This window comes from Heterocephalus glaber, unplaced genomic scaffold (assembly GCF_053883595.1).
Source record: "Heterocephalus glaber isolate CG9 unplaced genomic scaffold, H.glaber_assembly_v1.0 deba00001538, whole genome shotgun sequence".
Classification (NCBI taxonomy): Eukaryota; Metazoa; Chordata; class Mammalia; order Rodentia; family Bathyergidae; genus Heterocephalus; species Heterocephalus glaber.
The window spans coordinates 3,616,506-3,633,149 of NW_028258333.1; the positions used below are offsets into that span (position 1 = coordinate 3,616,506).

The 16,644-nt window shown below is 37.7% G+C and overlaps 1 protein-coding gene across 6 annotated transcripts in view; it reads right to left on the reverse strand.

Annotated features, from left to right (window-relative positions):
• Positions 1–16,644, reverse strand: part of Dnah5 (dynein axonemal heavy chain 5) — a 332,580-nt gene that overhangs the window by 97,634 nt on the left and 218,302 nt on the right. For all 6 annotated transcript variants that reach the window (XM_087189237.1, XM_087189236.1, XM_013072408.3 and 3 more), the window contains 5 exons: positions 11,548–11,779; positions 10,262–10,376; positions 9,816–9,992; positions 6,718–6,921; positions 4,337–4,516 (listed from right to left, as the gene is read on the reverse strand). In XM_087189237.1, coding sequence (XP_087045363.1) covers positions 4,337–4,516; positions 6,718–6,921; positions 9,816–9,992; positions 10,262–10,376; positions 11,548–11,779 — 908 coding nt within the window. The remainder of the gene's footprint in view (positions 1–4,336; positions 4,517–6,717; positions 6,922–9,815; positions 9,993–10,261; positions 10,377–11,547; positions 11,780–16,644) is intronic.

Consider the following 16,644-nt stretch of genomic DNA (forward strand, 5'->3'; position numbering starts at 1 on the left):
TCAAACTTATACAAAACAAAATGACCAAACAAGCCATAAGTTCTGATTTTTGAGACATCAATGTTTCATTTTCAAAAACAGTACTTGCCTCTCCATTTGTGAAGACTAAATGTCTTTTAATGGTGGGGATTTGTATAGCAATGAAACTCAAAAATTTAACTATTCAAATGGCAACACAGTGTTGATGGTTAAGCTCAACTGCTGATTTGATGAACCCCTAGGAAACTAGTAAACCAACTTCTAGGTGTGTCTAGGTGAGCCATGTCATCTTCGTCACTCCCTAACCCCTTCCTATCTGGTGCAGTTCCCTTGCTCTGCTTCACAGCTGCTGTGAACTTTGCTCCACCAAGACCTTCTGCCATGAGGTTTCTACCTGAGAGCCAGCCAACCATAGACTGAATCTCCAAACCATGAGCCAAATTAAACCTCTCTTCCTTCTTGTGCTTGTCAGGTATTATGTCCCAGTGACAGGAAAGCTAATACAAAAGATGTAGTTTCCAAGTCATATTAATAACAAACAGATGATATTCTTTTGAAAGAGACAAAGGAGGAGTAATGGAAGACTATTCTGTCTTAAACCAAGACCAGCTTTTAGCATTTTCCAACCTCCAGCATCAGTGTTGTAACCTTGCCTCATTCACAGGCTTCCCTGAGTCGAGATTTTGAACATTAGTGGGCAATTCTCTTATAATTATCTGAGGTTTTTTTTTAAGATGACATTATGAAAGAAAAATATTCTGGAAGGCAGAGGAGGTTAGCGAATGCCAGTGCCCAGGAGGAGGCTCCTGGGCTGCCATTTAACTGCTCCCAGGGCAGAGGATGTGAGCCAAACCCAGGATCCAGGAGGAGGCTCCCCGGCCCATTCCACCACTCCCAGGGCAGAGGAGGTGAGATGCATGGGTGCCAGCAGCAACTCCCCATGGAAATGAGAAGACACATAAACAAGCCTCAAAAACAGACTTTCAGATCACCTACAGCAAGAAGGAACAATCTGATACTCAACCACCTGGACTCCCTCAACTGGCAACAAAAGAAAATCTGAAAAAAATGAAATCAGAAATAATTTCTCACATAACAGCAGAGATTGTGCCCATAGTGCAAGACATGATTAATAAATCTACAGAGGACACAGATAAAAAAGTAGAGGAGCTGAGGAATATGATGGATTCCCAACATAGGAAACAAATGGAATCCATAAAAAAGATTTCCAGGAGATTGAAAAATCCACTGAAAGTCTATGCAGCAGAATGAACCAATGTCAGGACAGAATTTTAGATATAGAACATAAGATTGCAATTAGTGACCAGGAAAAGAAAAATTGCTTTAAAATTATAAGGGACCATGAGAAATCCATCCAGCACCTGCTAGATGATGCAAAGAAGAATAACATAAGACTGACTGGAGTCAATGAAGAAACAGGAGAGAGGGCAGATGACATAAAAAAAAAAAAAAAAAAAAAAAAAAAAAAAACGTTCACAGAACTGATGGCAGAAAACTTCCCAAGGAGGGGAAAAGAACTTGACATACAGATAAGTGAGGCATATAGGACTCCAAGTAGCTGTGATCAAAAAAAATCTACACACAGGCATATAACAGTTAAGATTCCAAAAATCCAACAGAAGAACAAAATTCTACAAGCAGTGAAAGAAAAGAAAAAAATCGCATACAAAGGAAAGCCCATCAGAATCACACCAGACTTCTCAAGGCAAGAAGAGCTTGGAGTGATGTATTTCAAACCCTAAAGGAAAACAGCCTCCAACCCAGATTGATGTACCCTGAAAAACTATCTTTCAAAATGGATGGAGAAATAAGATATTTTCATGATAAAGAGCACCTTAGGAACTTCATTAATACCAAACCAGCACTCCAAAAGATTTTAGACCATATCCTAGGAAAAGACAATGAGGATCACAACCCCAGGAAGCCCAGCAGAATGAATCCGTTGGGCGTGACAAATTAAATGCAAAGGGGGAGAATCCAACAAAAAGAAAAAGTCATCACAAGGCTTTTAAAACTTTTGAATTCATCTCCCTAATGAGTGTATAATTCAATCTTGTTATTGTACTGATTAGTATTTTTCTGATTCCAGTGTTGCACACATTTCCTTGTGCTGTACTGGCTCTTTATCATCTTCTTGTGTCTACTTTTTAATTTGGTTGTATATTAATGAGCTGTAAGAGTTCTTTATATATTCTGGTCGTAGGTTATATGCATTGTAAATATGGTCTGTTTAAGGACTACTTTTCATATTAACGATGTCATTTAAAGTTCTAAATTTTGATGGAATCTCATTTATCAATTTTTTTTCTTTCATACACCATGTGTTTTTTTATCCTAGGAAGTTCTTGCTTACCCTAAATTCATAAACATTTTTCCTTCTAATTTCTTGTTAAAGTTTTATACTTTTAGGCTTTCATATTTAGGTTCATAGATCCCTTCAAGTTATTTTTATGTATGGAAATAAAGAGTTGAGGTTAATTTTTTATATACAGATACCAGGTGTTCTAGTGTCATTTGCTGAAAATAATATCTTTTCCTCAGCTTTGAATTGAGTTCATATTCTATAAAATGTTAATGTTAAATAATCTTTCAAAACTCAGTGGACCATATATGTATGGTTCTATTTCTAGACTCTCTGTTTTATTCCATTGATCTATATGTCTTTCCTCACACCAACACTGCCTTGATTACTGTAGCTTTAGAGGAAGTCTTAAAATTAGGAAATAAATGTCTTCCAACACTGTTCTTTTGTCTTTTTTTTCTATTTACTTTTCTAGGTCCTTTGTACTCCTACATAACTTTTAAATTTCAATATCCAATTCTTCATTTATAGCAAGTATACATAGACCTGAATTTTTCTATATACCTTGTGTTTTCTAATCATGCTAAACTCAAATACAAGTTCTAGGGGCTCCTAGAAATTTCTTAGTATTTTCTCTGTAGATGATGATTTCATCTACATATAAAGATTTTCCTTCTACCTTGCCAATCCTATCCTAATTGTGTCATTTTATTGCCAGACTATTTTGGTTGGGCCTAGCTTTCAAAGTTTAATGGACAGATAGAGAGTAAGCATATCTGCCCTTGTTCCCCACCTTAAGGAGAAAGCATTGTATCTTCTCTATTCATAGAAGGCATTCTCGCTGGAAGTATGGAGTACATGTCTTTGATCTGTTGAGAAGGTTCTGTTCTACTTCTAGGCTTCTGATAGCTTTTACCATAAACAGCTGTGGAATTTAGTCCAATACTTTTTCTCCAACTAGTGACAGGATCATATGGCTTTTTCCTTTCCTCTGTTAAAATGATGACTTTTGGGGGTGGATCTTCCAATGCTGAACCAACAGTGCCATCCCTATAATAAAACCACTTTCTACATACTGCCAGATCTGACTTCTAATAGTTTGTTTTATTAAACAAATTTCTATCTATGTTCATACTTTTTCCTTCTATTATCTTTATCCAGTTTTAGGATTAGCACAATGTTGATTTCCTAAAATGAGGGGAGAAGTGTTCCTTCTTTTTTCTGCTTTAAATGTTTGATATAATTTATCAGTTAAGACATATATGAGCCTGTTGTTGTCATAGAGGTAGGTTTTCAAGCTAGGAATATACTTTCTTTAATAGGTGCTATTCAAATTTTTTATTTCCTCTAGAGTCAGTTTCATTAATTTGTCTTCCAAGGTACTTCTTAGAAGTTGTCAAATTTATTTCAAAAAAGATTTTTGTAATGTGCTCTCTATATCCTTTTAAATTCTGTAAAATCTATGGTAATGTCCCCTAGATCTTCATACTGTAATTTTTAAAATGTATAATTGATATTGTGTAATAGGAAGAAACGGTCTAAAGGAGCAGGGGAAGTGGAAGGAGTAGGGGAAAGGAAAGAAGGGAAAAGAAAAAATATGAGAAAAGAAAAAAAATGGAAACAAAATCTTTGCAAATAGGGAAGGGTGGAGGGGGGGGGCAGAGGAAGGGGAAAAAAATAAGAACCAAGATATTCATGTAATGGTACAAGATCCCAGTGATGAATGTAACTGTATTTTATACCTAAAATATACCAACAAACTTAATGGGAAAAAAATATCCTGTAACCCACAAAGAATTTAGAGTCCTTGTAGAAAGTAAGTCCATCCTTAAAGGCTCACATCATTCTGACTGAAGTAGGATTACAGAGATGAAAGAAACATTCTGTGTTCTTTTTAACACTGGCTCTCCCTATGGATCTGAGTAAAATAAAACTAGAGGCCTAAAGCTTTTCCACTACTGTGCAAAGCTAAGACCCGTTGACCCAGAGACCCCTCCTAGGCATAGCTCAAGCAGTTCTACTTAGGAGACTTACCTTCAGAGGCAGCACCTCTTTGTTTATAGAAAAGAAGGAAGCCATGGCTCTAGTCCAGGAACAAAGCCCTGCTACATTCCCACATACGCGTTTAGCAGTTTCAATGTTGTAATCTGGCATTTCAAAGTAAGGACTCAAAAATTCTATCACTTCTTCATTGATTGTGTCTTTTGGGAATTGCTGTGGAATAAAGAAGGGAAATGAAGTCAAAATATTTCTTTCCATGAAATCAAATTCATATTAGGCTCTTAGTGCAACTCAAACAATTGTACAGCCAAAAATGCTTTCTTTCTTTTCTTTTTTTTTTTTTTTTTTGAGGTCCTTTATAGCAATTGCCTCTAAATAGTGGAAATACCACATACAGGAATGCTGCTCTGCACCTGTGCCCAGCTCTGCATTCAGCAACTTCATTTGGGGAGCATGGAACTGACCATTCTGGGAGTAGTTACATACACTATGGCTAACACTACAAATCAGCTTTTTTTCCTTTATTTTTATTTCTCCAATCAAACAACCAGTTGTTAAACATTCACCGCACACACCACCATACACTCTGATACTGGAACCCTGTAAATAAAAAAGAATGAAATATTACCCTCTGCATCTGTAAGAATAAATCTCACAGTAAGGTTCGAGCTCCTATGAGAATCGAATGCTGACCTTGATCTGACAGGAGGCAGAGCTTGGGCAGTAATGGCAGCGATTGGGAGCAGCTATACATAGATAAAGCTCTCACTTCCCCTCTGCTCACCTCCTGCTTTGTGGCCTCACAGAGATGCTCAATGAAAGAGGTCAAAAGAGTTCACCAAATATGACTTCACATATGTAAATTTCAAAACAGGCAAAACTATTTGTCAGAATCACAGTTTTTTTTTCATTCATTAATTTTATTTGTACATTTTAGGTATTCAATATGATGACACTCATCTTTGGGAATTTGTATCTTTACTTGATATATCTTGGTTCTTATTTTCCTCCCTATTCCCCTGCCCTCCCTTCAACCCCTCCACCCCTCCCTATTTACAAAGACTTTGTTTCCATTTTTTTCCTTTTCTCATATTTATTCCTTTCCCTTCTTTCCTTTCCCCTACTCCTCCCACTTCCTCCTCCCCTTTGGTTCTTTTCTTCCTATTTCACATTATCTATTATACCTTTTAGAATCATAGTTATCTTAAGGAAAGTTATTGACTAAGTTTTCACAAAAGAGATTTCTGGAGTCTGGAAATATGTGTGTGTGTGTGTGTGTGTGTGTGTGTGTGTGTGAGATGTTCCATTAATAGGTATAGACATAAAAAATGTTCATCAAGTAGGGAACTTAAACTTTGTGAATTGTATTAAACATTTTCTATCATAATAATATGCAAAAGATGTAAACTAATACTCAAAAAATTATTACTGAGACTTTCAATGCATACACAGTGGGTCTCTTGAATCCATAGGTCAGGCCCCACATCCACAAACACAACCAATTATGCTTCAAAAATGTCCAGAAAAAAAATTGTGTCAGTACTAAACATGAACAAAACTTTTTTTCTCATTATTCCTTAAGCCAGGGGTCCCTAACCCATGAGGGTCCATTAGGAAGAGACCACAAAGCAGGAGGCGAGCAGTGAGCAAGTGAGAGCTTCATATGTATGTAGAGCTGCTCCCCATTGCTGCCCTCGCTGCCTGAGTCCCACCTCCTGTCAGATCAAGGACTGCATTTGGTTCTTATAGGAACATGAACCCTACAGAGAACTGTGCATGTAATTAATCTAGGATGCAAGCACCTAGATTCATCACAAAAGCATCCACCTCTCCCATCTGTGACAAAATTGTCTTCCACAATACCAGGCCCCGGCATCAAAAAGGTTGGGGACTACTGCACTAAACAATATGGTATTGCTATTTACACAGCATTAGATTGCATTATAATAATAAATATTCTAGATGTGGCTGAAAGTATACAGAAAGATGCAAATGACATGCAAATAGTATGCAAATGTATTGTTTTATATAAAAGACTTTTAAATGTTTTAAGATTTTTGCATCCACAGGGTGCCCTGGAAACAGTACCCTGCAAATGCTTAGGAACAAGTGTATTTGTAATCTTATGCATACAATATATACACATATATTCAGTGTCCTTTAAGTGATTTTCTAATTTTTGTTGAAACATATTTATCACTGGTAATGCTTTCATACACTTAAAATCTTCTTATTTTTTAGTAACAGCTCTACAATGCAAGACATCTTATATTTGAAAGAAAAGATTCTACACTGAAAAAAAAATACATGTCCAAAATATCTAGGTAGAGTGAATTCTTTTTAGAAATTTATTCTACTGAAGGACCCAGCTACGCCAGAGTCCTTACTTACCGCCTCATTACTGAACTACTCACCTGTAAGTTCTGTAAAAAGTTCCCCGCGGTCATCAGTTTTAAAGATTCCTGCCAGGAAGGTATGGTGCAGTTTTTTTCCGGGTCAGTTTTCACCATGTTGACCTTCCTCTGAAACAGCAGCAGCACGCAGTCCATGATCCGCATGATGAGGTGAGGGGGTCTCCCCAGCGTGCGGACAGTGGCGATGTCAGAAGGCTTGATGGTCTGGGGGAGGTACAGGGGTGTCACCTGGCCTCAGACAGGAAAGTACAGACCTTTCATGTCCAAACTCTGGTGTTTCAACAAAGGACGGAACTCGCTTTTAAATTAAATCCACAGTCATGAGGTGAGAGGTATGTTTAATCCAAAAAAGAAAAAAACTGCATGTCCTGAAAAGCTCAAATTTTTACACTTCAAACTGACAGTGAAAAGAGAAAAATGTTGGGGAACAGATAAGGAGCTGTGACTTCTCTAAAACTGTACAGACCACTTTGTGTCAGAAAAAAGAGAAAAGAAAAATGTACTCAAAAAAAAGAATACTCAGCTTTTAAGTACATATCAGGTTCAAAACCAGAAAAAAGATTGTATTTGCAGTGCTTTTTTTTTTTTTTTAACTCATTAGCTATGTAGGTCAAGAATCTGCCTCTCTCTTAGGCAAGTGTCACTGTGGACTGACACCAGAGGGTGGCTGCAGGGCTAACAGATTGACTAATTAGAGGTTTCTATGCTGGGAACTGACCTTTAAATGAAGGGACTTGATCAACACAAATTTCATAAGGCTCTCAGAAAAGTTCCATTCCATTTCTAGTAGAGATATTAGTATAGAGTAAGTTATTTAATAATCACACTTATATAATTTAGTTGATAATTTCTCTAGCTCTTAAACTTTTATGAAATAAGTACTGGAAAATTATGAGATATAATAGTCCGATACAGTCCTAGTTCTAGGAAAAACATGGTACACCTCATTCCTTCCAGGCCCTGAATACCTTCCACCTGGTTTGCATTTGCTTCCCTCCTGTCACAAGAAAGGAATCAATGACCTTCTCATCCAAGCTAATGATCTTTCCTCTGAGTACTGAAAACACACACACACACACACACACACACACACACACACTGAACTTGATAATTCAGACTGTAACCATGTACCATGGACAGGTTTGTTTCAACACACTTATACTTGTGAAAGCTAGAGAAAGAAGTTAGGGAAAATTTGTGGTAAAGATTTGAAAATGACTGATCTTTGTTTGAGATGTGTGGCTACTGAAGAAAAGGAGAAAACAGAACAACAGCCAGTGGGGAGAGGAGGGTCAGGTTAAAGTCTACAAAATGTAAGGACTGACCATGCTTTTTTGGTTTAGCTTTAAAAATAAATATTTTCAAATAGAGTTGGGCTCATGGTGAGTGGAATTATTATAACTGAGATTCAACTTGGTTCGGTGAACCTTTTGTCTGGGAGGAAAGTAATATGACTGTTATGCCATCTCCTATACACCACAGTAATCCAACATTTATTTAACATCTGGAAATATTTTTTACTTTTTCTTCTAGTTAGTTAAGGTCATATTTAAGCATTGAGTTAGGAAGGGACACATTCTTTCCTATTACTTTACTTATTGTATGAATAGGCCCAAAGCAACAAAGCTGACCACAGACCGGTACCTTCAAAACTGTGAGCCAAAGTAAGCCCATTCTCATCATCAGTTGAGTATCTCAAGTATTTTGTTATAGTCACAGAACACTGACTAACACACTGCTGCTCCCCTTACCCTGCTCCCACATATTTCTGTGCTACTGATCACATCACCATGCATATTTTGGAGGTAGAAAGCACTAAATTAAAACACTGGAAAACATTTTAAAAGAGATACCAAGTCTCTTAAGTCTTACAGAAATGTTGGTCTTTCAAGCAAGACCTGAGAGGCCATATGCTCTAGTCCCATGGTTCCATTAGGTACCATAAATTCATCAAAGTTTCAAAAGTTTCAAAGTTTCATTGTGCCATCATTGCTCCATGTTGATCAGAAACTCTTGGTTTGGCTAAAGAGGGATCTGGAGATGTTCACAAATCTAAGAAACCACAGACCCTGAGGGAGCTCAGGATTAAGGACCACAGTGGAGCCAGTGCATACTGGAACTGAGGAACATTTAAGAATCATATGTAACATGCAAGAGTAGTGTGGAAAGTTGGAGAGATAAATGAGAAAGCAGCGTCTTCGTTGTCTCACAGGAGCAGAAACACATGTTACACATTGACGCAAAAAGACGAAAGACTTCACTTGGATCAAAAAGATTTAGAAGTGTTTCAAGCAGCATGCTAAAGAACTGATAAGAAAACATAACTGCATTATCAAGTAATGACGTATGCTCCACTGAGGTTAAATAACTTGAGTTAGCAGTGGACAGGCACCCAAATTCCATTGCCCAGCCATTTCTAAGCCAAGAATCAATAACATTAGGGAGTAGGTGAGTGAGATTGAAGTAAAAGCAATCTTAAATTCCAACCAAAGCAAATCTTAGATTAAGTCTTCAACCTTAAAACAGCAGCTCTTTCAGGTGTGGCCTAGTTCACTAAACACATTACATTTTTCAGCATACAACTTCCTTTGTAATTTCACCATTTCTATAATTGCCATAGAATTGCCCTGATTGGGCTAAGACCTGCCCACACTCTGTGATTAATTTGCTAAGGTTAGACCAGTATGTATTTAGACCCTTCATGGGTAAACTCGGAAAAGTTATGTATCATAGATCACCTACTTCAAAGTTCTTAGTGAATGAATGAGGAAATGTTGTTTCAGAAAGCTTATGTTACTTTTCCAGTGTCACATAGCTTTTTCATGACAGAGTTTAACAGAGAACCCAGGATTCCAACCACTATTCTTAAAAAATGCTCATTATTCATGAGTATGGAGAATAAGATAGGTGTCATTTTGCACATACAAAATCTACAAAGAGTTAATAAAGTCTCAAAGCAGAAAATATTACTTGAAATCATTCCAGTGGCTAGGGCTGTGGTCTGATTAAGTAAACCATTTCCTTGTTATCAACTAATTTTTTCCTTACATCTTTCTAAGCCTAAAAGTGCATCTGTTACATCAGTCACACAGATTTACCTGCAGGGCTGCTTCTGCTTCTTCTAAAGCTGGCTTTGCTGCTTCTAGTTTCTCTTCAGCAATAGCTTTGTCCTTTGAGATGCTGTCTACAATGACCTGGGCTTTGTCCTTCACCTTCTGCACCTCAGCCTTGACTTTTTCAGCAGCCTGTGCTTTCATTGTCACTTCTTTTAAGACCTGATTTGATATAAAATAATTTTTAAAACTCATCAAAAATTACCAAAGATTGAGCTGGAAAATATACCTCCTTACCTTAATTTGTTGATTTTGTCCACTTACCCAATTTCTCACACATAAAGTTAAGAGTAGGTTATCCTAATGGAAGTAAACATCTATAGCTCCATGGTTAAAAGGATGGTTAAAATGTAGTGAATATGCAAGCACCATTAATATTTGTGACCTGAGAATTCCAGAGGCACATGGAGCATGTAGGAACGTCCACCTACCATGTCAGCTTTATCATTGGCCACTTGCAACTCCTTTTCTTTTACTTCCAGTTCTTTGCTCAGGGCTGCCACAGATTCTGAAGCTTCTTTTAATTTTTCCAATCCAGTATTCATTCTGGGTTAAAAACGCAAGCAAGCAATGCTAAAATCTGTGGTGCTTGGTCATGTTTTGCAACAACTGGCTCACTAAAATGAGTACTGTAGGAATGGTCACATTTAAAGAATGAGTGTGCATGCAAACAGAAAACCCAACAGGACTTCACAGATAAGACACAAGTACAGATTAAGCTCCAGCCTGACAACATGTTCATGTCTTCACAGGCCACCCACAGGGAAGAAGGAGCCCACTGAGACATGCTCATGGCATGAGGCACGGTATAGCACTGTATTGTGCAGGAAATGTGCTCAATGACATTAAGCCTAATTACAACAGACATCAAAGCCTCGAAGCCTTATCTTGGAAGAAGGAAAATAAATAACTTCTGTTTCTCAAAAGAATCTAATGAAGTTAAAAGAAGACAGACAGCCTCAAGAAAAGAAAACAACTTTAAAGCCATCAGGACACCTCTAGGAAGGAACTGGCTACCTGCTTGAACCTGAAATAATGCATTCTTAAGGATGGAAGCACCTGGAGTCACTTAGTCCAATCACCCACCCAGGGATCTCTTCCATGGCAACCCTGGCTGAATGTAGCTACATTCAGGCAGATCTGAGCTTGCAGAAATACACAAGGCAAAGCCATGAAATCTGGAACAAAACTGAGTGAAGCAGGGATTGCACTATGCAGTGAACATAGCACAAACCAGGCTCTTCTATCTTGGTCACTGAGAGGATGACAGGGATGCAAGGAGAGATCAGGGCATGCCATCATCCTCGGCTTCCTTGAAGGTCTATTATTCCTATCATTATTTCATAGATGTCATAAAAGGAGGAAGACCACATAAAACTTGGCAACAGTTTATCCTATGGCGCAACAACAAAGTTCCCGGTAACCATGGGTTAGTCCCAAAAACGGGCTCTACAAGAGTTTCTCATCCTCAGCACTACTGATATCTTGTGCTACATAATTTTTGGCTGAGGGTCAGGATACTGTGACCTGTAGGATGTTTAGCAACTTCTCCGTCCCCTGCCCCTTAGATGCCAATAAGCATTCACCCTACCACCACCAATCCATTGGTGACAAACAAAAAAGTCTCCAGTCATTGCAAGATGTCCAGAAAGGGCACTTTGATCCTAAGTTTAGAATCATTGCTTTAAAATAATTTTTATTTGAACTTCACACCTACCTGTTGGCCAAGGTCTGCACTTCTACATGCTTCTCTCCATATATGAACTTGTAGCCCTGAATAAAGGAGAGGTATGATTTGGGTGTCACGTGGGTGCAACGCCTGAATCTCTGGAAATAATCCACACACTTCTCAGCCACTCCATCCTGGAAAGAGCCCATGCATTGGACCATCTCCTTCTTGGTTTCCAAACTACAGTCAATATCATAGGAAGAGAGGAAGTGTTCAGATACTAGAAGGAATTAAGAGAACAGTGTGTGAAATATGGATGTGAACTGACATTTTAAAAGTAGTTTCCCAGCTGTTTTTTAAGACTTAGGCATTTCCTAGGCCTGCTAACCACTTCCGTACCCCCAGCTAAGGAAATCTATGTCAGCACTTTTGGCCCCAGGCCTAAGACATCAACAATTTTATTTTCCCTTTCATATATAAAAATATAAAAGACTTTAAGCCTAGCATCATTCTTTGTTTTCTTGGTTCCTGTGTTTTCTGGGGCTACACAGCTGCAGATTCTGGTCAGCAGCCAGCCTGTTTTATGGTTTACATAAGGACGAAAATGATACAAATAACCCAAACATCAATGCCCAGCTGGTACTCATATTTAAAAATCCCATTTATTTTGTTACTCAGAATTTGTCAGTCCCTTAATTCCTCCACGTGTTGATTGCTTTTGCCACCTGAAAACGTTCATCACTAACATATTTTTTGCCCATCTTGTTCCTAAATGTGGCAGCTAGCCATCTGTGCTCAGGTCTAGTTCACAGCATCCTACAGAATCCTTTGAGCAAAAGTCTCCTGCTTGAGACCTGGACCCTTCTCACAAGATCAAGCAATGGACCAATTCTAGGACAGCATGTCTTGATGTTTATATAAACCATAATTTAAGAGCAAACCAATTGCCACATATATACTGAGTGCGCACGGTCTGTCCCCAACCTGAGTGCCACAAAGTGAAAGAAACATGCAACTAGGTCTCAATACCATGGACTTTACAAGAGTTATGATATAATTCCATTTAAAATTATCACAACCATTTCTGTGTATCTTAGTAAAAATAACCTACCTCCATCAAAGTTGTAAATAGAAATTTGGCCAATAAAAATGGGAGGGAAAGAAAAGGAAGCAAAGAAAGAAGCCTGGTAAGTAAAAGGACAGACATAGAGAATGGTAACTTTTCACCATGAGTAGGTGATCACTTAATGAAGTTCTCCACAGTTACTGAACATGGGTAAATAATATGGACCATTCATCCGTTTGGTGGCAATATAATTTAGCATACAATGAAAGGCAATACCCTTTAACATATAGGGAAAGTTAATAAATTAAGGCTCTCAACACATAAATTATGTGTATGCGTTAAGAAAACACTAAATAACAAATTAAATTTTAGGAAGTTTATATCTTGACACTGGAAACACAAAAACAATTCTCCCTATGACAAATTTCTTTTCATTTATTTATTTTTAATTTAATTTATTTGTCTGTTTATTTATTCATTTTTGTAACACTGGGGGTTGAAGCCGGGGCCCTGCACATACTAGGCAAAAGGTCTACCATTCAGCTATACTCACAGGCCCTTCATGATAAAGTTGTGTAGGTGTTAATGACAATGGCTGCATATTCACTATGCGATAGGTGTGATGTCAAGTGCTCTACTCGGTGTGACAGACATCTTCCAAGAAGTCCCCACTTTCTGAAAACTTCCTTGTTTTTTCACATAAGTGATATCTTTCTTAAGTAAAAAGAGTGTATAAATAAGGATGACCTTTTTCTTCGCGTTCAAGTTGTCTTTCTGCCTCTCCAAAATACCAAAGGGAGCAAAAATGAGATAGATGCTGAGTAAATTCTTCCACAGACTCACAACGGCTGGTGTAGGAAAGGGTGCAGAGAGAACCAGGACACTTCCTCTTAGGGCCTCCCAGGCCCTGAGACACAATAATCAAAGTGCATCAGAAACATTCCAAGCCCATCACGGACACCCAAACACCAAGGCGGGGCCCACAGTCAAGGGTTCTGCACCATTAAAAAAGCATTTCTTCTGTAAATGTTTTCACCACAATTAAGTTCATATATATCAAAAATTCACTTTTCTTCAAACATACTACAATTGGTAAAATATTACCAAATTAAACAAGTACTTAAGAATTAAACTTCTGAGCGTCTTTAAATTAGAAAACTACATTACTATTTTCACTTTTCTTTTATTGGAAATATTTCTTATACTCTACATGAAATGTTAACACAAACAAAACGATATGCAGGTTGACTGTCCTTCATTTGAAATGCTTGGGGAAAATGCTGTTTCAAGTTTTAAAGCTTCTTTGATTTGAGAATATTTGCATAACCTTTACTGGATAAGCATCCCTACTCTAAAAATCTCAAGGTTAGGGATACTCAACCTGTATTTCCTTACTGCTGTAGCTGAAGATAACTTAATACAAAATCAGCATCCTTGGGTAACTCTAATAATTTTTCTAGGAACCCTGTTGCTAATTTTCTAAAAGCAATTACAAATAACAATTAAGTTTCTAAGTGTATGAAACACAACTAATACACACATATGATTTTTTTCACACTATCACACAGCAGGTTAGGATTGCATGTGTAATTGTTGGTTTTCCCAACAAGATATGATATTTCCTACTAAGAAAGGAACCAAGTACTTTGCCTTATAATTATTTTATATTACTATGACCAGCACATCACTAAGTATTGATGTAGTATGCAGGCAGCAATATTACTGTACTAAATTGGAGGTAATAACCCCCAAATCTTACTAGTTATCAAAAGGTTTAAAAAGCTTTACATGATGAGGTGCATTATGTAAACTATAAGTGTTATAGACATAGAAGATCAAAGAAAGGGGAAAATTTTTAAATATTCTTTTTTTTTTTTGGTACTGGGGATCAAACTCGGGTCCTTGTGCTTGTGCAGCAGGAAGCGAAACCACTGAGCTAAATCCCCGGCCCCTTAAATATTCTTAAAAGTAACAATCAAAAGATACAATTTGTCTTGACTAAGCTTTCGAACTTGAGCAAACAAAGACAAGGGACAAGTGTGGAAAGATGAGGATGATTAAAAAATATTCAGAGAGAGAGGAGGCTTCCAGGTCAGCGTGCCACAGCTCACAGGGCAGAAGAGGAGGCTTCTGGGTTGATGTGCCACCCACCACTGCCAGTGCAGAGTAGGAGGCTTCTAGGCCAAAATACTACCCCTCCCAGCACAGAGAAGACTTCCGTGTCAACATGCCATCACTCCCAGGGCAGACTAGAAGGCTTCTGGGCCAATGTACCACTATACCCAGCACCAGCAACACTCCCCCCCACACACAACCCATTGAAATGAGAAGACACATAAACATGTCTCAAAACCAGACTTTCAGATCACCTACAGCAATCGCAAAGGGAAATGGGATGGAACAATCTGACATTCAACCACCTGGACTCCCTGAACTGGCAACAAAAGAGGATCTGGAAAAAATGAAATCAGAAATACTTTCTCAGATAACAGCAGAGATTGGACCCATAGTACAAGACATGATTAATAAATCTAGAGAGGACACAGATAAAAAAAATACAGGAGCTGAGGAACATGATGGAATCCCAACATAGGAAACAAATGGAATCCATAAAAGAGATGCAAACAGATTTTCAGGAGATTAAAAACTCCATTGAAAGTCTACACAGTAGAATGAGCCAATGTGAGGATAGAATTTCAGATATAAAAGATAAGATATAGATAAGATATACAAGATAATGACCAGGAAAAGAAAAATTGCTTTAAAATTGTAAGGGACCATGAGAAATTAATCCAGCAGCTGCTAGATGATGCAAAAAAGAATAACACAAGACTGATTGGAGTCAATGAATAAACAGGAAAGAGTGCAGATGACATAAAAAAATGGTTCACAGAAGTGATGGCAGCAAACTTCCCAAGGAGGGGAAAAGAACTTGACATACAGATAATTGAGGCATATAGGACTCCCAATAGCCTTGATCAAAAAAAATCCACACATATGCATATAATTGTTAAGGTTCCAGAAACCCATCAGAAGAACAAAGTTCTACAAGCAGTCAGAGAAAAGAAACAAATCACATACAAAGGAAAGCCCATAAGAATCACAGCAGACATCTCAGTGCAAACCCTCAAGGCAAGAAGAGCTTGGAGTGATGTATTCCAAGCCCTAAAGGAAAACAGCCTCCAACCCAGATTGATGTACCCTGGAAAATTATCTTTCAAAATTGATGGAGAAATAAGATACTTTCATGATAAAGAGCACCTTAGGAACTTCATGAATACCAAACCAGCATTCCAAAAAATTTTAGACAATATCCTAGGAAAAGACAATGAGGATCACAACCTCAGGAAGCCCAGCAGAATGAATCCATTGGGCATGACAAATTAAATGCAAAGGGGGAGAATCCAACAAAAAGAAAAAGTAATGACAATGATAAGTCAATATATATCACTTATAACCATTAATATTAAAGGTCTCAACTCACCAATCAAAAGAAATAGACTGCCAGAATGGGTCAAGAAGCAAGATGCAACAATATGCTACAGAAAAGAAACACACTTAATTCAAAAAGAAACTCATAGACTGAAAGATAAAGGGTGGAAAACAATACTCCATGTGACAGGAACCAGAAAAAAAAAAAGGAGTAGCTATCCTCTTTGAAAATCAAGGGGATTTCAAACCAACATTGATTAAGAGAGACAAAGAAGGACACTACATCTGTGGAAAGGGAATAATCCAAGAGGAAGAGATGACAATCATAAATATCTATGCATCAAACACTAGTGCACCCAACTATATAAAACAAATACTAACAGACATGAAAAATCATATAAGCACTAATTCAATACTAGTGGGGAACCTCAATACCCCACTGTCACAAATAGATAGATCAACGAGACAAAAAAATAAGCAACGAAACATTAGAACTCAATCAAACTCTTGAACAAATGAACTTAACAGATGTTTACAGAGTGTTCCACCCTGCAAAATCAGAATACACATGATTTTCAGCTCCAACTGGTCGTTCTCCAAAACAGACCACATACTCACTCATATAACATATTTAGGTAAGTGCAAAG